This window comes from Pelecanus crispus, chromosome 2 (assembly GCF_030463565.1).
Source record: "Pelecanus crispus isolate bPelCri1 chromosome 2, bPelCri1.pri, whole genome shotgun sequence".
In the NCBI taxonomy this organism is placed as follows: Eukaryota; Metazoa; Chordata; class Aves; order Pelecaniformes; family Pelecanidae; genus Pelecanus; species Pelecanus crispus.
In genome coordinates this window covers 7,760,314-7,784,029 of record NC_134644.1, presented here as the reverse complement: position 1 = coordinate 7,784,029, position 23,716 = coordinate 7,760,314, and the positions used below count along the sequence as shown (strand labels likewise).

Here is a 23,716-nt window from a genome sequence, read left to right as displayed (position 1 = left end):
ATCTGAATTCTAAACATTGAGCATGTCATGGCCATGAACACTTTGTTGGGCTGGGGCATCTTGAAAAGGCTTAACTTTTCACTTGATTTCTTGTTTGGAAAACAAACAGCATTATTCATTTGGTGAAAGCCTTGTGATCTGCAGCATGGCTGGAGGAATTTGCTTTCTGAAAGGTAGAGAGATTCTTGCATCAGAATGCTTTGCTGGGAAGTAGGGATTGAAAACGTAGATGATGTGCCCTGAGGTTCAAAACAGTAGGAAGTCTGTCCCATCCTTAAGCCCTGTAAGGCCTGATGGAGTGAATGTTTTAAAAATGCTTCTGTGAAGAACGGAAGAGATAACACTTGCAAACTTACCACTAAAATTTATAATATATTGAAGGTATCTTTTTTTTTTCTTTTATGAAAAACATGTGACACTAGGTTTGATGGGATTAGTATAAAATAAATTCTTTTGACCTAAGTTCTTGATCTTTTTAAAATGCTATTTCTAAATACAAATCTTTGATCAGTCCAGTCTCTTGACACTCCCAACTGTATGTTTCTGATTCTCTGCAGGGTCATAAGACACAAAGTATGTAATCAACTCTTTTATTGTTTTCCTAGCTTGTAATTTCAAATCTGGTTGACAGTGCTGGCAAAAGGGGTTGAAAAGTCCAGGTTCCCGTACTCGGGGTGGTGTTGGAGAACGTTGCATTTTTCCAGCGCTTTATAGCAGGTTATAAAACATTTTCAGTTTCATCTAGTGACTGGGCCTACTTTAGTGTCACAAAACTTGGAAGTGTAAAAAATACAGGCTAAAGAATAGTCTGGCCTATGTGATTTCTGTTTGTCTCCAGAAAATTATTACTGGTAATTCATTGCAGTATTCTACCAGCACTGATGAAAGGGTAGAAAGCTGCAGTACTGCTAGTAGCTTAATCTTTGTAGTTTTTGTCTTCAAATAAAACTTGCAGAAAAAATTGAGTCTAGAGCTAAATTGTATAGAAAGCAAGCTATAGTTAAGCTCTTTACAGGAACAAGTCGCATAGCATATAAGCTTTGAACAATAGGAATAAGACCTGATGTTCTAGTAGTTTCATTTTTCCAGTATAAAATAAAATCTCTACCTTCTTTGGAAGTGGTAAAGGGAAAATAAGCTGCATCAGGTTTCACTTAGTGTTTGCTACCAAAGTCAACACCACTTCACTGCTGCTTTTCACCCTTTCCTTTGCTTATATTGCATTAGAACCAGAAAAGTGTGTTTGTTTAAGTTAACGAGCATGCTGAATTTAGTTGCTTCTACTAAACTTGTGTATCAGGAAGAGTAACTTGTAGCATTTTGTGGCAGCAGCGGAGGTGAGAGTTAATCGCTTAGCAAAATAGAATTTCCATTTCTGAATGTCCCAACAGGAGCGACATGACGATGGGTGGTTATTCTCAAGACAGACAGGTTGAGAAACTAGTGGAACAATTACCCGCAGGAGTGTTGGAAAGGGAAGGAAGATGCTTGCAGAGCAGGAGTGTCTGGAGAGAGTCTGTGTGGACACTGAGCTGGATGGGGCTCTGAAAGCAGACTAGTTCAGATGAGCTAAGAGCAGAACAATTTAAAACTCAAAAAAATTTAATGGAATAAAAGCTAGAATCTTAATTTGGAACTCAAAGCAAATAGGTCAGGCGGAATAGATAATGCAGTTATGCACAGAACTCCCCCCACCCCCATCTTTGCAGGGATGTCTTTGGTTATCATTAATTCAGTGATTTTGTGTTGCAGAAAAGCTGACTTGACTGCCCGAGTCTCAAAAATGTTTCCTCCCAGCTCCTCTGAGGCCTGCCTGGCTGCTTTCTGCTTTTCCTTGCAGTTTTGGAGAGGCTTCTAGCACTGTGCCGTGCTCTGTGTCTTCCTTTCTCCCCTGAACCGGCTCAGTAGCTTCCTAAGAGAAGGAACAATCTTTCCCCAAGGGCTTCCTACCTCCATCCCATGTTTTTTAATACAGTTGTGAGTAGAAGCATATTAGAAAGGGGGAGGGGGCTGGAGGCACCCTAGTAGTTGCGGAGGGGATACCTGCAGGTTCAGACAGGTCTGCTAGAAGCATTTTTAAGGCTAAACTTCTTCCATGCATGTCATGGCGGCTGTATTGGAAGGGTGAAGTATGCTTCTTCCCAGGAGTTACCGATGAGCAGCCTTCTCAAGGGGTGGAAATGAGGCTTCTGAGAAAAATTAAAAATAGCTCTGTTGCATTACACATCTCAGTGTTGTAAAAGATGTTCTGGCAGATTAGCGATAGGCATTGACTTTGGAATGAAGACAAGTAGAAAGGGATGCAGAAGGTAGTAACTGAGGAACCCTTACGAGGTGGTTGTATTTAGCTGCCAGCCAGTAGCTCTGTGGGCATAATGTTATACCACTCTCGTACCTTTACTCGGTGGCACTATTGATCTGAAAGTCTGCATTCATATGCCTGGTACTGATTTCTTATCATAAAGTCTTGTTTTCACAGCAGTTGTCTTTTGAGTTGCATATGGAAATCATTTCATTCATGTTAGTCTAATTCAAATATACTTGATCTTAGGGTAATGATGATCAGCAGCTGATGGAGTTGCTGCCTAAGTTACAGTTCTGCTGAACTGTGGCAGCATTCAGGGCTGCACTCTGCTTGTAATTTTACCGGGACTTTCTTTGACAGCAAAACGGCTTTAGTTCTTTGCAACACAGCTGTTGACTGCTGCACCCTGAACTGTACACATAGATCTGTTTGATGCTGTGCTGTTCACTGCAGCACCAAATTCTCCAAGTTTCAGCAATGCATCAGGACTAGATGTTGTAGGTGAAGGTGGGGATTGCAGCTTTCCTCAGATAGCTACACTTGAGTTATGCATTGCAAGCTGTGAGCATGTCCTGTTCTGAGATCCGTGTGCTTCATGGAGCTACAACATCCATGTTTCAGCTGATGAGCAGCGTTTTGCAGATGCTCATGTTACGACAAGGACTGCAGAGATTGTTCAGGTCTGCTGAAGCCTGCCCTTGGCGTACCAGGAAGAGCCATACTGTGTCGTGATCGTATTACCAGTTGTTTGTCTTGCTGATGGGCACAGCAGAAGGCAATGCGTCCCAGGATGGTGGGTGATGGAATTGGAAGTGAAGACTTCCTCTGGATCAAGGGGACCTGTGGATCACTGATCACATTTAATAGAGCTGCAGGTTTTTCCCAAGACAAAATTCTTACTAGGAGTATTTTAAAAAAGCTCTAGCAAAGAAATGGGAGTCATTAATTACGACTGCATCAAAGCAGATTTGTGTTCTTGCGGTGGGCTGTTCCTAGTGCTACAAGCCTCTGCACTGAACTAACAGTTCTCCTCACCCAGTCTGCGGTGACTCCTCCACTGTTTCCCTTCCCCTGGCTCTGTCACACTCTGCTTCCAGTACTGATGATGATGATGTCTTTGGGTCTATTCTAGGCTTCTAGAATAGTCTGAAAAAGCTGCCATCTGTCTCTGTCCCTTTTTAAATATTAACTTCATGAGGCTCTTGAAGCTACTTTGATTGCAGAGTGCTTTGATGTGTATGTGAAGTGTCAAGACTAGTGACTGTTACTTTTAATATGCCTGTTAATGCAGCACCTCTCCAGATGAGTCTGTTTTCCCTCTGATTTGAGGCAGTGATACTGTATATAGCAACGCTGCACATTAACATCTGTTCAAACAAATGTTTGCTTCTGTCCCCACCACAATATTCATCCAAGGCAAAAAGTTGTTGTGGATTCTTGCTTCATAACCCTAAAATTTTGTGCAGCGATGACAACAGCATCCAGACAGTGACTTATAGCAGCTGGCATGCACGTGTGCTAAAGCAGCATTCTTAGGGGATAGACAGGGTAAGGTAGGAGCTCTCTCTTTGAGGCTCCATTTCAAATTGTCAGTATCGTAATGGAAACTGTAGGTACGCTTTACACTGTTTATTTAGACACTCTGCATTAGTTTGACTTTGCTGTTTGAATTATTCCTTTTTTTTAAAAGAGGTGCTTTGATTTCACTAGGTGGGCTGAAACCTCCAGTTTCAGATATTTCAGCCCACTTATTCAAGATAATACTCACATTGTAGAGACTTGACGGGGCAACGAGCATTGGCGGGGAGGAGGAAAGTTGGCAAACATCAGCTTCTAGGAGACCCTGTACAGAACCCAGAAGGCGTAGGCAGGATACTGCGCAGCGGGATCGAGAACATTCAACTCTGCAGCTTTGGGAAGCTGTTGGACAATTCAGAGTATGAGGAGCAGGTCACTGCAGTGCTAGGTATTTCCCTGCTCATCACTGCAATGAAAGATGAAGCTTCTTAGGACTGTTAGTATTTGGGAAAACCACCTCAACCAGAGGACAACGCAAACTTTACTCAATATCAGTACTGTCCAGGAATGGTGTCTTGAGCACAACACTAAGGCCAGAGTGAAGCTCAAGCCAGGTTTGTGTGCTCTGGTTGGTACATGTAGTGCTCGGTAGTACATTATTCCTACAGGAGCTGTGACACTGTTTGCTTTTGCAGTTGCATAATACAAACACTGAGTGAGATTCTTCAGCTCACAGTGCGTTGGCATTTCATGAATCCAAGGAAGAGAAGCAATGCTCATCGCTTTCAGGGACTGAATGTACTTCCTGACTGAGGGCTAGATAGGCTGGTAGCGACGTGGTGAGCTTCTAGCTACATTCTCATTATGTAGGTTTAGTGTATTCGTAAGTTAGGCTGTGTGTGGTTTAGCCCTCAAAGAGGTTTTTTTTAATCCGGATCATTTACCTCATGGTATTTACATTTAGGAAATCGATTTTGCTAAACTGCTTGGAAACTAAGGAGGAAAATATCCTATAGTAAGTTCAAAGTTAGCTTTGATGCTAATTGTATTTAAGTGTCTTGTGTTACCACAAATTACGGTTGCCTGGAAGTCTCTTGGAAGGAAAGAGTAAAAAGGCTTTTTGCATGCATTTCTAAGTAAAGGAGAAGCTGATGCATCCAATGTGAGAATCTTCTGAAATCTGAAATTTTGAAGGAAATTTCTGAGTTTTCTTGCCTGTAATATGGTAGTTAAGAATACACCCACCTGATGTAGCCTTTTACTGCTACTTCAATGCCTATAACTGAAGTTCTTTTTCTTGGTGCCTTGGCTGATGGTGGCATAGATGAGTGACTTCTGATCCCTTCCTTGTTTATAATTCTGAAATGTGTATGTATTTCTTATTTGTTCTAGCTTTTACAAAACTGATCACAGTAAATGGCCAAGAATATCATCTTCAGCTCGTTGACACTGCTGGCCAAGTAAGTTATCTTTCTTTGCATCTTTCTTCAGAGTTAAGTCAAGTATTCATACTCCTGTAGAGCTAAGTTGGTAGCCACCATGGGCTCAAAGCTGAAGTTTAGCATAAATTATTCTGCCTTGTCATTTAGTCACTAAAGAGCAATGTTTCTGTAGTGTTTATTTAAACAGTTTTGTTAGTTTTTGGTTTGGGGGTGGGGGTGTTTTTTTCCTCCTGTCTATTGAATGTATGCCTACAAAAGTGAAGACGGAACTGCCCTAACTCTGATGTACCGAAAGTTCATAAGTAGCTTGCTTCATATTTATGGACTAAACTAGCAGTCTTGCTTTAGATGGAAAATGTCACTTCAATAAACCATGGAGAAGCTTTTCATGACTTTTTGCTGTTTGTGTGCTCCAGCTACACCACCATGACTTGTATCTATGAAGTAGTCATGGGGAGTAGAGAGAAATGCATATAGGTAGTAGTTACTGGCCTACCAATAAACTACTGCGGGTTGTTTACATTTTGAAGTAATGATTCGTGCATGCTTCTGAGCTTCGTGTAGTGACGGGGAGTGCAGGAGGAGACAGTGAACACGTGTCCTGTGGCATGGTCAGTAGCTTCATGAACTACAGGTGTTCATTATATAGTGCTGCTTGGCTGAACTTGCAGTGCACGTTCCATGCACAGGAGTGACCCATCTTTTTGAAAGACACTGTATTAAAAAGGCGGGGGGTGGAGAAGGGTGGGGGGCAGGACACACCAACCAAACAAACAAACAAAAAAAACCAAACAAGACAAACAACAAAACAAAACACCACCCAGAAAACAGGCTGTTAAACCCTTGTATTTTTATCTTAAACTTTTTATTGCTTACATGTTCTTACCTTCTGTGAGTTCTGATATTATGCCTCTGGGTCTTTCCAAACTATGAGTAGTGTTAAACAATCTTAGTGTTGTAAAAGATGTTGCCAGTACTTAAGACTTTAAAGCTGCGGGACACTTGCTCATAGCTGGGACACTATTCAGAAGGGTTGTAACCTTCTAGGTATGTTTGATTGCTTTCTTTGAAGAGAACTACATGACTTAAGAATAACCATGCTGTATTTATATGGTGTCAGCTTGTGGTACCAATCAACAACACTGTATCCACTTATAATCCATCAGAGGTGTCTGAAGTCATTAAAAACATGACACTGGTGACACGTGCTGGGATAGATTGTTCTTTGGGGAATATTCTGCAGAGGAGAGCAGGGTTGAGATGGGCTGGCTGTGAGGTGTGAGCAGCAGAGTGAGCTCCGTAGGTTTCACTTTGTGCCAATGTAAGTGTGCTTGCCTTACATCTCCATTGTAGCGTAGAGATAAAAGTAAAATTTCTTTTTGAGGAAGAAATGACGGCCTGGGAAGGCAGTGTACCTTCACTGTTAACATATTGCTGAGGTTTACTTTCGGGGTAGATTTAATGTTGTACAGTATTGTAAAACCAAAATAATTTCCTTCCCAGACTGTGATTATTTTCAGATTTGATTCTTCCTGTGAATGTCTTGAACTTTCAGTTCTGGCTCACAGGGTTAGAGGGGAGAGATGATGTTGGGTTATGGATGGTGTGGCTTGAACAGATTTCTTTCACAAGTCTGTCTTGCCTAATGATCCATAGGGAATGTTCATGCGTACAGCATAGTAAGGATTATATTGTAGATTTGTTATATACTTGAAAACTTGGCTATGACTTGAGAAGTTATAGCTATGTTGTTTTCTTGCTTGACAAAGTTCTTAATCTGACCCACAGGTTCCAGGAAGCGTAGCAGCTTTTCTTCCTTCCCATAGCAAGCTAAAAATTAAGTAATGAATTAGAAACAGTTGAGGTTATGGTACTGATTTTTCTTGGTACTCCTCCTCTGTCCCATGCCTTTACCTTTCATGGTTATCTATTCAGATTTGCGTAGTTCAGTTAAACAGGAGTCTTGGTACAGGATCACAGAAGAGGAGCGCAAAAGAAAGTCTTACCTAACAACAAATTCCAGCTGGGGCAATCCTGAGAAACTCTGGGTAAAGTCAAACAACTACAGAGTTGCACTTTCACCTGTTTTACACGCAGGCTAGGTCAGATCCCTTCTGTATTGACTTTGGGATTACACGGCCAACTGAAGTGGCAGTTTGGCATTTCAGTGAAGATGGGGGAGGACCGCCCTCAGTGTGTAGCAATAAAGGCAAATAAGGGCATCTTTTGTCAAGTGTTGTGCTTTCAAACTTTTTGGCTGAATCTGTGAAGTTGATTTTATAAAGGGTTTTTCCTCATTTGCCAGTTAGGGAGGTTTGATTCCTTTTGGCTGTCTAGATTTAAGCTGTGTGATTGCACTGCTCCATCTGTTCAGTCATGACAATGTACAGAGGTTATGTGATCTTAAGCTAAAATTAACATCTTAAGAAGCATAGGTTTAAAAATTTGAGAACTCATACTTTAAGAAGTATGGCTCTTGTCAAAATGAAATGTTGGGACATCTGTTAGACATCTGGGAACATCTGTTAGAACAATTTATATTTTTAACATGGGATTCATAGTATTTGTGTTGCATTTCCTGCGATATGTAAGTCTGTTTCATTTATCTATTTGGTCAGTTCCTTTTCTACAGGGGTAATAAAGTCAGTGTTCAAGTTTCTGTTGTTTTGTGGTTGGTTGCTTTTTTTTTTTTAATTAAACACTTGCCATATAATGTAAACTTCTAGTTGTCAAAAAGCAACTAATAACTGTATTTCTTGCATCTATACTTGATAAGTGTTAGTTGGTAAGCCACAGTTATTCATTTCCTAACAGACCCCGTAGGTAATTTAGATGTGATCAGCATCACTTGAAATGACGAACTGCTAAATCCTGTCATCAGCTGTTGAAATTAGGAATTTGAAACATATCGCTAGCAAGATAAGAGACGTAATTGCTAATTAGTGGTAGGACAGAGTGGATGTTTTGTACTAATACAAACTGATAATTAAGCAGGATAAGAGGATTGGGAATAGCTTTAGCTGATCCATAGTCTTAGAGGGAATAAACCAAAAAATATGTAGATTAAATTTTAGAGTACACAGACTGACTCAGCTTTCTCTTAATTTGGTAAAGATTCCACATCTGGCATTGTGATGAAAAGACGTAATTCTGAAAGCACTACCTGTACAAAACGGTTCTGCACCTCATGTCTTACAAATAAACCAACTTAACTGCTGGTGATATGCTAGCATCAAGTTCTGAACTGTGGCAGTAAGTAATTTTAAATGCAAATATTCCTTCTACAGGATGAATACTCCATATTTCCTCAGACGTACTCCATAGACATCAATGGCTACATTCTTGTTTATTCAGTCACGTCGATAAAAAGGTAATAAAATCTGTTGTGTTCTTCTGGTTCAGGTCCTGCCTCTGCTATATTTTCTTTACATGTGTTTAATTCATTGAATCTCTCTCTCCCTTAGAAGTATAATGGAAATAAAAATTAATGGGTTTTTCAGCAATTTCCCCTCAGATCTAAATGTCACAGATAATTAACAGACTAATATGCAAGGTACCATGTAAGAAATCGGACAGTGCTGAACTACATTGTTTTGAGGTGTAAGTAAAAGTACATAGAATGATTTAAAGAATAAGTAGAGTTCATTGCTTTAGCATCAGATACAAAGGAGAACTGAAATGAGCAGTGCCTTTTCGGTTTGTATTTATTTGAAGTGTGGAATTAGTTGCTAGATTGGTCTCTCAGCCTTGTAGCATGTTACAGTACTGAGATTTCTTGGACTTCTTGGTTTGGATTGTTCTGGTTAACCATCAGAAACTTTCATATAAACAGCAATATATCAATATATGACTTCTGACCTGTAGACTCACTCTTGCCATGCTGCAGCAAATACATTATTTGAAAAATTTCCCAGAGTATCTGTTTCGTCCTTGCTGTTGGCTGCAGTCCATTCTGATGTGAGGACAGAGTGCATCGTAGCTGGAGTCATTTACTTGCAAGAAGCATCTCAGCCTTCATAAGGTTTTGTCATCTTCCATTATTTTGTCCCTTCCATCTGGTTGCCTTGCTTTGTTTAAATACTGGTCATTCTTAATTTTCTAGTATTGTACAGCATCTTTGTTATGACAGCCAAAATAATCCTATTTTTTTTTTAATTTTTGTTTGAGTAAAATGATTAAGACCTTAGGCCTTTCACTCTCTTGAAGTAGAAGTTGATGCTTCCCTTCTACTTGCAAGCAAGCTGATCAGCTTTTTACAAATGCTGAAGCATTCCATGTCTCTTTCTCTGAAGCAGACAAAACTGGTCCTCTCAAGTACTCTTTAGTAGACCGCCATAAAATACAGGTAAAACAACTTGCCTGCTGGCTCTTCTGTGGTTCAGAAAGAAAGGATACGGTCTGGCTATAAATTTCCATTGCTTGCAAGGTCTTTAATGTTGAACAGGTTTTGGCAGTCCTTCATTCTTGGTTTCCATCTTTAGTTCTGAAGTAAAGAAGGGCAAGCACATGTGATCTGGAGGAGATGGAACAGATGTTAGGCTTTCATGTGTGTCTAGAGATACTAAAATACCAAACTCCTTTTTTTTGGGGTGTGGTTTTTTGTTGGGTTTTTTTTTTTTTAATCAGAGTTTCATTGTTGGTGATGAATAACTTCTATGAAATAGGAGTTAGTATTCTCAGCCTTAGCTAGACAATCCTGCACTTCTAAAATGAAGAGAAAAATGTTCATTGATAAGTAGTACTGTGAGGACAAAAATGTTTTTTGACTAAAATCAGCAGAGATCCTTGGAGGCTTCTGCAGCTCGTGCTGTTCCCTGCTTGGCAGCTAAAGGACATGCTCTTTTTCAGCCGCTCCAGTTGTTGCATTATGATGTCTTGAGCTTAGCAGCCCAGATAAGGAAATGAAAATCTGTTTTCTGCGGTAGCATTCAATCAGTTAAAATAGAAACCAAATTGTGGTGAAATACTAACCGGACACAGTATGTTAAGAGTGTAGGTAGATAGTGTTTTCATCAGTATTTTAGTCTTGATCTGTTTATCCCAAGTTTTTTGTTTCTTCCTTTTACATTTCAAAGTATCAATGTTCCTGTCTTGTTCCATTCCTTATGTTCTGTATCAAGACAGTGTAGGCAATAGGAAGGATCTTCCACAATACTCTGGTAGGTTAGATGACTTGCCCAGGCAATCAAATTACAGTCACCATCTGTCTTGACTTCTGTCAAAGTGTGTATAATGATCTGAGTATTGAGGCAGCAGGGGTGAGAGCTTTGACAGCAAACTTAATAGAAATGCCTTTTTTAAAATTACCATCTTCCCTGCTAACCTCCAGTAGGAAGTTTAAATGGGACTTGAGTAAAAGCTAGCGCCCTATATTTTTCATATTCCCAGGCTCTTAGCAGCAAGGTTACTGGAAGGCTTTTGCTCTAGTTCAGCTTAATTGAATTCCAATTTTGTATCTTGCTAGGTTCCATGATTTTGCGCAACACGTTTATCTGACAGCTAGTAATTTTTTTCGTTGTATTTCACACGTTGGGCTGTTTGCTGTAACCCAATTTTGCTTGTCGCAACTGGACCTCTTACGGTCTCCAGATCTCTTGCCGTTTCATGACTTGACTTGATGATGCTCTTTTCCGCACCTGGAATACTGTGTCCAGTTTTGGGCCCCTCAATACAAGAAAGACATTGAGGTGCTGGAGCGTGTCCAGAGAAGGGCAACAAGGCTGGTGAAGGGTCTGGAGCACAAGTCTTATCAGGAGCGGCTGAGGGAACTGGGGTTGTTTAGCTTAGAGAAGAGGAGGCTGAGGGGAGACCTTATCGCTCTCTACAACTACCTGAAAGGAGGGTGTAGTGAGGTGGGTGTTGGGCTCTTCTCCCATGTAGTTAGCGATAGGATGAGAGGAAATGGGCTCAAGCTGCATCAGGCGAGGTTTAGATTGGATATTAGGAAAAATTTCTTTACGGAAAGGGTGGTCAAGCATTGGAACAGGCTGCCCAGAGAGGTGGTGGAGTACCCATCCCTGGAAGCGTTCAAAAAACAGGTAGATGTGGCACTTTGGGATATGGTTTAGTCTAGTCTACCCTTGATTGGTTTAGAGTGGACTTGGTAGTGTAGGTTAATGGTTGGACTGGATGATCTTAAAGGTCTTTTCCAACCTAAATGATTCTATGATTTTGGATTGGTCAATATCTGTCATAAACCCTGCCTCTGGCTCCTTCTAGCCTTATTAATTTGGAAAGCTTTCTAGAGCATTAAATTCGTCTGGTCAAGCCAATTTCATTCTTGGCAGTTCTTAGCAACTTGTTTCTTTGTCAGAATTGTGTGTGAGTTTAAATAGCACTTCGTTTTTGGTTTCCACCTTGATCTATTAACGTAGATCGGCTGTTTATTCTTAGTCTTTTTACTAAAAACGGAGCTTGTGAACTATACTAGATAAGTAGATACACAGAACTGTGAAATGAAGAGCCTGAGTTGAACAAGAACACTTTGCATCATTGTGCACTGGAACCCCAGGTGAGCGCTTGCCGGGGTGCTGTGCCATGGCATGGCTTTTTCTAGCTGTGCTGGGAACAGCAGGCCTAATAGTGGAAAGGAAACAGTGATTGTATTGTGTTAGTGATTCAGTTATCCTGTGGCTAGTATGCTAGATCTTTCCTGTTGCTTCAGACTGAGAAACAGTTTTGTGGTCTGTAGCAGAATTTTTTTTGTAGTATTTCTATTCCTCTTTCAGTTTGCAGGGTCGCCTAGTTTGATATGTAGCAATGCCTCTCAACTTTGTCACAACCAGCCTCCATTTAATTCTTACTTTTGAAATAATTACAAGAATGAAAGTCCAGGAAACGTTCTGAAGACCAGAATTTCACTAATACCTTTTCATCATAAGCTCTTTGTAACCCTAAAGTCCTTTCATTGATTCCACATTTTTATGTAATCTGTAGTATTGTACTTGAGTTACTAATAGTAAGTTGTGCCAGACTAAGTCACGCTTTTGTTTGCAAAGAACTCGTTTTCTTGATAGGATATAGTAAAACTGTTAGCTGAATATGGAGAAGTATTGTGTTCTACTCGGTCTCAAAAATTACTACTGAAGTCAGACAAATTGACCTACTTGACAGAAAATCCTTTTTAAATATAGTAGCATTTATTGTTCCAGAGGTGAGAAGTTGTAATGATTCAAATAGCTTGAATAGTGGTTTTAGGACCAGTTCTTTGAGAAGTCTGAGTTGGAAGTGTGTTTGAGTGCTGCTCTATTTTAAGAGTTTCAGTTCTAATTGAAATGCAGTGCAAATCAAGACACTGCCTGAGGCTAGCAACCTTGGAAGCTGGAAGAGTTTCAGTCACTTCGTTGTATAGCTGTATGTCTCATCTGTGAACCTGTGCCTCTCTCTCAAAGCAAATCTGAATTGTGCACTTCATGTACCAGCATTTTTTCCATACTGTAATTAGAGGAGCACAACATCTGCTCTTCAACCCTGTTTATAGCTTGTTCTCGAAAGTACCAAATGTCAAATGCAGTGGATTTTGTTAGTGAGGTTTCTGGCTTCTTGGTATTTCACAGTACTGCTGCTTATCTCCCGTCATCCAAACTTCACGTAACTGGTAGGTGAATGGACAAGTATTTGAATAACCACTGTTTCTATACCATTTTGCAGACCAATTTGCTCGCTTTCCACAGGAAAATTAGAATTTAGGCTTCTTTTTGGCTTTCACATAAACAAAATTAAAGAATTCTATATGAACTAAGTGTTCTTAAAAAAATAATGTGTTCTTTCAAGGTGGAGTGTGCTTAACTAAATACTTTTTATTTGAAACTGCTTTAATTTGACATGCTCATCCAGAGTTGTTGGACTGTAGCAGTTAAATATCTTACTGCAGATACATGCCAGATGGGAGGTGGGAGGGGCTTTTAGTGATCCTGTGTTAGATGCATCAGTCCTGGGTAACGTTATTTATTTCTGCAAGTATCATAGCCGGGGTGGCTGTAATGGCAGGCACAGACTAGTCTTTTCTAGGACCATTTTGTCTGTTGTACACAAATCGGTAAGACTTTCAGCATCTTTGTAGTTCTGCCACTATACATAGAGTAAGTTTTAAACACAGCAACCTACATATGCATTTAATTGCTTGTGTATTGGGTATTAAGGATAAACATTGGAGTGCATGTGTGACTTCATCCCTTTATTTTGCAGTTTTGAAGTGATAAAAGTTATCCATGGCAAGTTATTGGATATGGTGGGAAAAGTCCAGTAAGTAGTGACACTTTCATCTCATTTCATTGCAGGCATGTTACTAGTACTTTGTTCAGTATACTATAACTGTTCTGAAGTTCTGAACTTTCTTTCACAGAATACCCATTATGCTGGTTGGAAATAAAAAAGACCTGCATATGGAACGGTATGTGAACTCCAGTATGTGTGAAATGCAAGACAGCAGCCGGCATTCCTGTGGCTTCAGTGTGCTAGTTTTGTTCTTGGCTTTCCATAACTAAAATCAAATTGTAGGTTAAAATAAGGTACTGGCAAAGGAATTGTGTCCAGAATGTGAACTAGGAGCCATGAACTTTTGTTGTAATGTTGACTTTTGCTATAAGGTTCCAGGGATGGTCATTTAACACTTCACCCCCCCACCCCCACCCCCCCCCCAGCAAGTAACAGAAGTGTATTTTTCACAACTCTAAAATACCAGATTATATTACAGGTTATGAAAACAAAATAATGCTTTGGGACAACTGCTCTTCTGGGTCACATAGGAGTTTTACCTGGCCCAGTACAAATATACTTACTTGACAGCAGCCAAAAGCAAATGCTCTGGATCAGACTTCACAAAACATTCCTATTACATGCTTTTATGTGCTTCAGTACTCTGAGGACTTTCCTGATGTATCGTATTCCAATTCTTTAGCAAATTATAAAGAAACATACTTTTTTTTCTTTGGTCAGGGTGATCAGCTATGAAGAAGGGAAAGCTTTAGCAGAATCCTGGAATGCAGCTTTCTTGGAATCCTCTGCTAAAGAAAATCAGGTAACGGATTTAAGATTCACTTTATTCGAATAGCAATGTGATGGAATGACTCATAGTTTCATTTAATAGAGGAAGCTAAAATATTTGCATGTACTCTACAGATATTTTTTGTAGATGGATGGAAACAAAATTACTCTCTGCATTCAGGTTTATGTATATGAGTTTTTCCATGCAACTGTAAATGGAAGGAGGAAGTGAAGAACTGAAGGTTAAGCTTCAATGAACATAGCGGAACAGTTAGTGACAAACGAAAACTCAGATCCGTGTGGTGGGTAGAACAGGGTCTGCATCTGCTGCAGTTACCTTAAATAGGAGGTCATTGCAGTTGCAGTGGAGTGAGTTGGTATAAGGGGATGAACCTTGTGTTTTAAGGTGCTAGGCAAGGCTTGGTGTCTCTAATGTGGGGAATAATCGTTTTGTGGGTCCATGGGGGGAAAATAAAACCCCACCAAAACTGGACAGAAAAATGTTAGAACACAGCCGAGACTGTCAGACGCTACTGTGATGCAGCTGTGGTGAAGTTGCGCAATATGACCTGATATAACCTGCACGCATTTACACTTGTTGGGTTTCCTATCACAGAAGGAGTTTAATTACATGTAAAATAACATCTTATTCCTGGTTGCTGTAACTAACTTTCTTTAAAATGCCTCCTAAATACGTTCTGGTATTTGAATTTGTTCCTGTTTCTGTTAATCATACTTTGTCATTGACTTGACACCTTGTGTCTCAAAGCTACAAGAGTCTCCTAGTTTCGGCTTGAAGCAATGGATAACTGCTGCAGATTGGGGGGGTGGGGGGTGGGGGGTGTCTTTTTTTCCCCTCTCTCCCTCCTCCCACCTTTCTATTTTTTTTCTCTATAGGTCTCAACAGCATCAAAGCTTTTGCTTTTTGAAAATACAGACACATGATAAGGTCAAAAGGACCTTGTCAGACTTAGTTATAAACAAATGAGTCCTTATGCAGAAGAAACACTTACATTGTCTCTCAATTAACCTAGCATGTCACATCCTCGGCCTCCTTGATAACATAGCACAATCAAAAGGGCAGTCCTATAGCTAGGGCAGGACCTGTTTAAGCAGCCTTTCTTTCCCTCTCCCCGACCCCCAAAATCAAAACAAGTAGTTTTTTTCCAATGTCTATTGTCAAGAATTCTACAAGTTACTTGAGTAAAGTTGGATTTTCCCTGGAAGAAAGACTTGTTTGGTTTTGGGTTGGGTTTTTTTTTCCCTCCAGATATGGAATACTTGGAGTTAGTTTATCAGTACTTCTGTTTCTGGCTAAGACTTGCATTAACCTTATCAAAATTGGGCATGATGAAAGCATGAAATTTCTTGGTATCTTCTCTGTGTGCTGGAGAGCTTCAAATGCAAACCCAAGGAAGCTAAATTGATGGTGTAAAGACTAAAGTAGTTAAAGCAACTAACACCCCCCACCCCGCCCCCCCCAAGTTTTAAACAGCTTAATACTTCTGGGTTAAGCGAAACTATTGCCTGTGCTCTTTTTCTTTTGGCATATGTTCACAGTGTGTAACAGTGTAGCAATTCATATCTAGCAGAATAATTTAACTGCTAACTTTTCTGAAGTTTGTATTGTTCTTGGTTCAAGAAAAAAAAAAGCTGGGTATATTTATGCAAAGAAGCTGCAAGCTTTATATGATGCTTGGCATGTCTTGGACATGAAATTGCTGCACTAACAAAGTCCCATTGACTGCCATGTATTTGTGTCTGTTCCTTAGTCTAAGACTGTCTGTATCAAGTTGTGCTGCCAGCTGAAATTTATATAGCAAACTTTGTAGCCTTCAGGGAAATCAGAATGGCGATTGTATGTCAGATATTCAAAATTCTGTACAGTCCTGTACAAATACCACAAAAAATCAGAAGTTTTATTCATTCGTGCTGTCAAAGTTGCTCTTACCAGGTCTTCCTTTCAGCAGGATCCTTCAGGATAGCGATCGCAGGTTGCTGTAAATTCTGTCCCTCTGGAGTCAGATGCAGGTGGTTAGAAACAGGTGCTTGAACACAAATTCCTACTTAATGCCTCTTACATAACACACTTGGTAAATTTGTCTGGCTTCAGAAGTTTGGGAGATCATATGTCACTTCTGAGATGGGTGCCCACAGCATGTGACCATCTTTCAGGCTCTCTGGCATGCTTCCTTTGGAGGCTTGGGATGTACAGAAGAAAGTGTGAAGGAGCCCAAAACTGGGGCAGCTGCTCTAGTCTTCTCGCAAACGCTTGCAGAGGAATGCTCACCTCTGAAGAGGTGGAAGATTGAGCTTTGAGAGCGAAGTGTGGGTTTAGAGCTGTGAGGTGCTGGGGAACAGGAGACACCAGGCATTGTAGCATCCCTTCCTATGAGTTAGACCAGGAGCACTTCTGAACTCATGTGGTGTTTTTTTTCCTCCAAGTGCTTATTTGACAGGATCAAAACAGCTGATAGATAGACCTCTATCAAGACAGGATATCTTCTCTTAACTCTGACACTGGCTCTGGCTTGAAGGGAAAAAGGGTTTATTTTGAATGCAGTAACAAGGCGTGTTGTCATTCTCCTAGTACTGAATGTTCACTTTATGTAAGTCAACATTACTGGAAAAGGAAGTCTGTCGGCACTTTTTTCTTGGAGGTTCGTAGAAATCTTTCACTTTATGTAAGTCAACATTACTGGAAAAGGAAGTTTGTCGGCACTTTTTTCTTGGAGGTTTGTAGAAATCTTTCCCTCTACTGGCTTGGTACAGCAAATGTAACTTGCCTATCAAGATTAAGTCTACACTCCATCCAAAACAGCTTCAGATTCTGTTTGCTTTACAGAAAGCTAATTTGATGCTTAAAGGGATGAGCTGGACTGGATTGGGAATTTAGAGCTTAAGAACATCAGCAGAGAGCTCAAACCTTCCTGGCTGGGGGGGAAGTCTGTTAATCCTTTCTCTCTGAAACCTAGCCGTTATATCTGGTGGATATGGAGCAAGAGTACAACAATTTCTGGTATGCTGGTCTGAAATTGGTTTGGTACGTGATGTTCTTCACAGCAGCAAGGACAGTAGATTCCTTGCTACAGGGGTTAGACCGAACTCGATCAGATATGTGGTCTATCCTTTATAACAGCTCTGTTAGCAAGGAACTGCTGAAACCAGAGAAGATACTCCCTGTAACAGGTTCTGATAGCAAAGGCTCCTTTCCCCCCAAAATGGGGTGGGAGAGCATTGACTCTGCTTCCCTCCTGCTTTGGCAAAAAAAAAAAAAAACAAAAAAAACCAACCTTTTCGGAGCATCTGTGAGAATTCTAGGAGCATAGCCCTACTGTATTGGGCAACTGAAATAGTTCTGTAGGTTAACTTCAGCAAACTAGTCCTGTTCTGCCAGGAGTTACCAAAAGATACCACATTCCCAAAACAGCATGACTTTGAATAGATGGAAAGTGAGAGAGGCAAATATCAAAGCTGCAGTGAGGATAAATGGTAGTGGCTGGCAAGAGTTCCCAAGGTCAAATATATTTGAGGCTATGTATCAGCTTCTCTAGACAAGGGTGACCTGGTAGGGCTTTTGGAAGAGCCTGCAGATCAGCAACGTATCAGTCATCTAGGGAAATCCCTGGGCTTTGACAAGGCAATTCTGAGACTTCATGGAAAAGACCTCTTTTAGATTACTGCTGGGCTATTATTGTCATATCTTCTCAAGCTGCTTAATTATTACCAGATATGTTGAACTGCTTTGGCTAACTTGAGGAGCTTCGAGCCTTTCTTGCAGAGTTCCCTACTTTGTTTCACGTAAGCCATAGTATGGTACTTCATCTTAATCCCACTACAATAAAGTGGTAACTGTTTGAAATACAGCCAGAATCCAAACTGGTCTTAAACCCAGTTGAAGCTGGGAGCCGACTTTTACTGGAAGAATTCAGGGAGTAACGAGTAGCCAAATTGTGTCCATCCAGTTACACAAAATTCATCAAATAAAGTTGTTTTAGAAGGATTGAGGGAGAAGCAAAAAATCTACTTCTTGCCAAAACAGAGCTCTCTTAAAAAGCAATTAGTTGGGCATTGCGCCTCTTTTTCAAGAGTAACTTCATCATCAGACTGAGACGATGCAGTGCTCAGTACATGTTTCAGAGTGGTTTGGGATGTTAGTCCCCTTCCAGAGGTCTGGAATATTTACCTGGGAGAGTGTGTTTGGACTAGCAAAGGATGGGGGGGAGAAAATTTCTCTTCCTTACCTGACTATTGTTCCAGTTCCTTTGCCCAGTTCTGTGCCAAGACAAACTAGTAGTATGAGCAGTTGAGAGTTTCCTCTTTGAAATAACAAAACAGTTGCATAGTTGAAAAATACAGCATACCAAAGGAGAGCTGGCTCTGGAGGCTGTGGGCTGGATTTGGGTGTTTGCACCTTCCGGGCATCGTGTTCCCGACTCCCTGGTTGCGCAGAGAGAATTGCACCTCCTGAGCTGTCTGTCCTGCTCGCACCGGGGGCACATCTGCAGAAGCAGTTGAGCCTCTGGTGTTTCTTGCACAGTGCTGAGCTCTCTGGGCAGCATGTGTTGCCCAGGCTGACATCTATTTTGTTTCCTCGGGGGAGAAAGGTAGAAGAAAGCCAGATGGCTTTCTGTAGGCTAGGTGTGACCCGCGTTCTCTAACTGGACCATATGGAGACAGATGCATATAAAGTCTGGCTGCCTTCTTTATTCCTTGTCACAAAACACAGCTTCCTGCGTTGTTTAAAAGCTCATTCTAAAATACTTCAGCGCATTTGGGCTGAATTACAAATTCCTAAGGGTTAGCTGTAGGACAGTGATTAAACCTTCTCAGTGAATACATATTTTCTGTGAAATGAATTAACAAGCCCTGCAAACTCCTACATCTTAGTGGTTCAAACAGCACGTCTTTGACAGAGATCTCTGTCAATGTACAGCTGCTTGGTTGACAGAGTAAGTTGTAGCAGGGTTTGGGGTTTTTTGGGTTTGGTTTTTTTTGTTTTTTTTTTTTTTTAAATAGATGCTTTGAAGCCAGGGGTATAAAGAACCTGGGCATGAAACCATTGAAAATGCCAGCTCTAAGGAGGGAAACATTCGTGCAGTATATTGTAAATCGGTATATCACCAAGTGTTGATTAAGGGAAACTCTTCATTAGTGGCACGAGTTTGATAGTAATTGCAGTCCTGACCGTGTTCTAGAGCCTAATTTGCCCAGGAAATGTGTTGTATAGTACTGGACTAATGAGCCACTTCGGTTGGAGTCAGTTGGGATTGCAGGGAAACCTCATTACATGGAAGAATGCTCTATTTCCAGCTGATGAAGTATTTTAAATAGTTCCAGACATAGTACTGTGCACAAACGGTATAAATATGGGAAACTTTAAAATTCATTCTAACCTTGTTAAGATTGCTTTAAGATTGTTGTGGGGCTACTTTAGTCAATGGGATTAATTTGGAAGTGATCCAATTAAGAATTAGACCTCGTGGAGGCGGAAAAACATCTGTCAGGTCAGAACACAGAGTCATAAATCACGGGGTGTTCTTCAGCCTGCTGATCAAAACTAACAAAACCCCCTTTTTATCCACTTTCATAATGTGACTGCTTTTGTATAATGAATATGCTTTCCTTCTTAAGGAACGTATGCTTGGAATTCGTGAAACGGATGGCTAGATGTTAGATAAACTTAAAATGGCGTGTCTGAGATGATCAGGAGACCATTTCCAAGTTGAAGATTCACATGCTGATGTACTGATCATATGGTGAATCTTCAGCTTGAAAATACTGTAGAGAAGAAGAGCACTTGAGAATTGTCCTTGACTGTAGTATAGATTTAGTCGTCTTAAATTATTGCTAGGCAATCTCAGATGCTGTGTGTTGTAGTTTCTGCATATTCTGATGGAGGGTAGTGTACAATTTTGAAACCCTTAAAATGGAGCAAATTCTTAAAATACCAGATTAACAATGTAAGATATTCACTACAAGTAGCATTCAAGATGTTGTCCCAGGCACATTGCTCTCCTCATCTTTCAGTATCCTTAAAAACAAATGAAACCGCACCAAAAACCTAACTACACTTAATCAAATTCTTCCGTAAAATCTGCTGAATCACCTAAGTGGTCTGACACCCTTTCTTAGTGTCTCTGATTCAGTTAAGCTTACTTTCATGGGAAATGGTGTCTTTCTGTCCCAAGATTTTTCACTTGTACTCACTAGCATGTCTGTGTCTGGGGAAGTATCGCCCGTCTGCACCCGCGCGCTCTGTTCCATCGCCTGGCGTCTCAGCAGGGGAGAGCCTTTTTCACCAGACTGCTTTATGCTCAGCGTGGAGGCAGCAGACTCCGTGTAGACCAAGCGGAGTTGATAGCAGAACAAGCGTCTCGGAGAGTACTCGCTGCCTCCCCTCCAAAGGAGCGAAGGGATTGCATGGCCCGTCGTGCTTGTGTGGCCCACAACTTTGCAGGGGACTCTGTTATAATCCTGCACGTTCCGTACAGTAAGCTAGGACCTTTGTGTGAGCCTGCATGTTAGCAATGGCTGTCCTACAGTTCAAGCTGTTTAAAACAGAAAGCCCCTTTCTCTCAGAAGGACTTTATCAAAGGATACTGCTTAATATTAGACAGTGGCTACTTTGGCTCGTGTTTTCCCCTCATGTTCTTGCACCGCATCTAATACTGGTCTTATCTATAGGTAAGATGAGAAAATCAAGAATATTAAAGTAACCCTCAAACTGGGCTGTGCGAAGTCAGTGTTCGGAGCTGAAAAATCTGCTGCCTTCTGTAATTATTAAAGATTCCTTAGAGGAAATGAATGGGTTTATTCTCTGGAGCAGCACAGCATCAAAATCTTCAATGCTGTCAGTCACTCTGCCAAGCTTACTATTTAAAATAAAGCCGAATTACAGTTATTAGCTCTGTTGTGAGTATGGCTGAGTTTAAACTTGCCCTTCCTGCAGAGCTAGAGAAAATAGTTGAGGATTGCTGTGGAGAAGGGGATTACACTTTTCTTCCAAAAGGTTGTGTTCAAAACCATATTTTCGCTCTTTGAATTTGGAGTAAGTGTTGGACTCGCATTTATCTGTTGGTGTAGCCAGTAAAACTACTGACGTGTTTTTATTATTATTTTTTCAGTAAGCATGCAGTTTCTTCTTACTTACTGATCTCGTACTCTCTCTTTGCAGACTGCCGTTGATGTTTTTAAGAGGATAATTTTGGAGGCAGAAAAAATCGATGGGGCAGCTTCACAAGGGAAGTCTTCATGCTCAGTAATGTAATTCCACTGCAAAACCTGAAAACACTGGGAATACATTCTACCTGAAGAAGCAAAACTGCCCGTTATCTTTAAGGATAAACTATGCTTCTTTTTTTTTATTATTATTTTTTTTTATTTTCTTTATCCTTCTGTTAACCTGAAAGATAAACAGTTGGTTTGGAGCCTTTCCCTTCAGATTATGTTAAACTCTGACTCCTGTGCAAATGGCTTCACTTCCATTTTCAAATTTTAAGCAATCATATTTTCAATTTATATATTGTATTTCTTAATATTATGACCAAGAATTTTACTGGCATTAATTTTTCAGTGTAGTTTGTTGGTTAGAATAATCATCAAAATGATGCATATTGTTACACTACTATTAACTAGGCTTGGATATCAGTGTTTCTTTGTGTTAAATGTATACTTGTAAATAAACTAGCTGCAAACCTTAGATGTTCCGTTTATAATGTTTTGTTGATTACTCCTTATCAACTTTTTTTCGTGAAAAATGTTCACCTGCTGACCTTAAGAGGAGGTGTGAGATCCTTGGAGCCAGTGGATTATGGTTGGACTGGATGATCTTAAAGGTTTTTTCCAACCTAAACAATTCTATGATTCTGTGATTGATTGACTGCTGCTTGGGAAGCTGTTCGTGAGCAATCCGAAACGTTTTTGCTGCTAGAACGCCAGGCTGGCAGAATAGCTGAGCTGTGCTTTGTGCCCGTTCGTGGGAAGGAGGCACAAGTGACACCTTTGATTTGGAAGGGAAGGCTTGGGTTTTCAGTCAGACAACCCGCACTGTTTTTCCTCTGTAACTCTTAGTTACAGAGTGAAGGGTATGCAGGTCTCCCAAGTAACAGCCTGGTATACGCCTGCGCTGCAGACCATTCACGTGGACTTGTAACTAGGAACGCTCAGGATGGAGTGGATTTATCCAGGTCACAAGCATAGACTTGTGAAAGATGTAGAAAACAAAAATGTCATTTAAAATAAACTGCACGTCCCAAACAAATTGGTGTGGACTGTTCCTCATGTGTTTCAGTGCTTCTGCATCTGGACAGCACTGGCAGAGGCGAGTGGCCTGGCACCTGGCTGTTCACGATGTCAGGGTCCCAGTGCAGCTCTGGCAGCTGCCCCTAACCAGTTGCAAGTTTTTGCTTGGCTTTTGGACTAGAGGCTTAACAAGCCTTAATCTCTTAAGTCTGGAAACAAACTATTTCAACTACATATTTTAAAAAAATAAGCAGTTGACCTACTTTGTGTTTAAAAATGAAACAAACTCCAACAGCAACAAAAACAAATGAGGCTGATATGGGGAACAGTTAATTAAATGAAATGTTTCTCATGCATTTTTGTGTCCATTTGAAAACTTGATTTCTGGCAGGAGTAAAACAGAAGGGAAACTTGAAATGTTTTTGCAACCAGAATTAGCTTTTGCATTTCAGTCTGTGCTAAAAGATACAAATTCAGCATGTCTCATCTCTTAATTTCTTGTACAGTGGTTCCCTCATATAGAAGATTGTCTAAACCCTTCAACTAATGGTGTATGTAGAAAAACTTAATATTTTCTTTGGTCGCCATGAGATTAGCTTCTTGGGAAAAAAGTTGCCTTTTTTCCTCCATTTAGGATATTTCCCAAAGTTTCCGAAAGCCTGTTTGTTATCTGAATTTTGATACCTTGTGCCAAATACAGCTTCTGTGGCTGGATGATGGTCACTCACGATAGATCACTGAAGTTCAGCGAAGTCAGAGTGCTCGTTCTGGGAAACCAGCACACGCTTTCACTTTGGAACCAGACTGGGCTGGGGCTGTGGAGTAGGTTTCCTTCAGAAGAACCTGCGACACTGGAACGAGGGTAGTTTGGCTGATAATGAAGTTGCTGAGGGTTCAGAAAATGATCTGTGGAGCTTGGGGCAATATGCATCTGTTTGGTAGTACCCTTCATTGCCTAATCATGAGGTGGTAGATGGCTTGTTGCATGGCCAGAGTCTTTGGCATTGCATTGTGGACACAATGTCATGTGGCCTACATCAAAAATTGTGGAATACCAGAAACCTCAAAGACCACATTTACTCAATTTTTTTGTACAATAGTGGCCGCATGTGTACTGGCAATCAATCTGAAGCATGAAATAGCTGCTGCATTGGTGCTTGAAGTGTGCCAGCTGCTAAGGCTTTAAAGGGGATGGATGAGGAAATGTGCAACTTGATAGCCC

At 40.6% G+C, this 23,716-nt stretch overlaps 1 protein-coding gene across 2 annotated transcripts in view; it reads left to right on the top strand.

The window, feature by feature from the left end:
* The window catches only part of RHEB (Ras homolog, mTORC1 binding), a 44,141-nt gene extending 22,189 nt beyond the window's left edge, over window positions 1-21,952 (top strand). Inside the window, exons 3-8 of one of the 2 annotated variants that reach the window (XM_075705469.1) lie at window positions 5,216-5,283; window positions 8,553-8,635; window positions 13,453-13,509; window positions 13,610-13,657; window positions 14,203-14,284; window positions 21,428-21,952. In XM_075705469.1, the coding sequence (XP_075561584.1) occupies window positions 5,216-5,283; window positions 8,553-8,635; window positions 13,453-13,509; window positions 13,610-13,657; window positions 14,203-14,284; window positions 21,428-21,520 (431 nt within the window). In that variant the 3' untranslated portion in view covers window positions 21,521-21,952. The remainder of the gene's footprint in view (window positions 1-5,215; window positions 5,284-8,552; window positions 8,636-13,452; window positions 13,510-13,609; window positions 13,658-14,202; window positions 14,285-21,427) is intronic. The other variant, XM_075705471.1, reaches the window with a different exon arrangement.
* The last annotated feature ends 1,764 nt before the right edge of the window (window positions 21,953-23,716 follow it).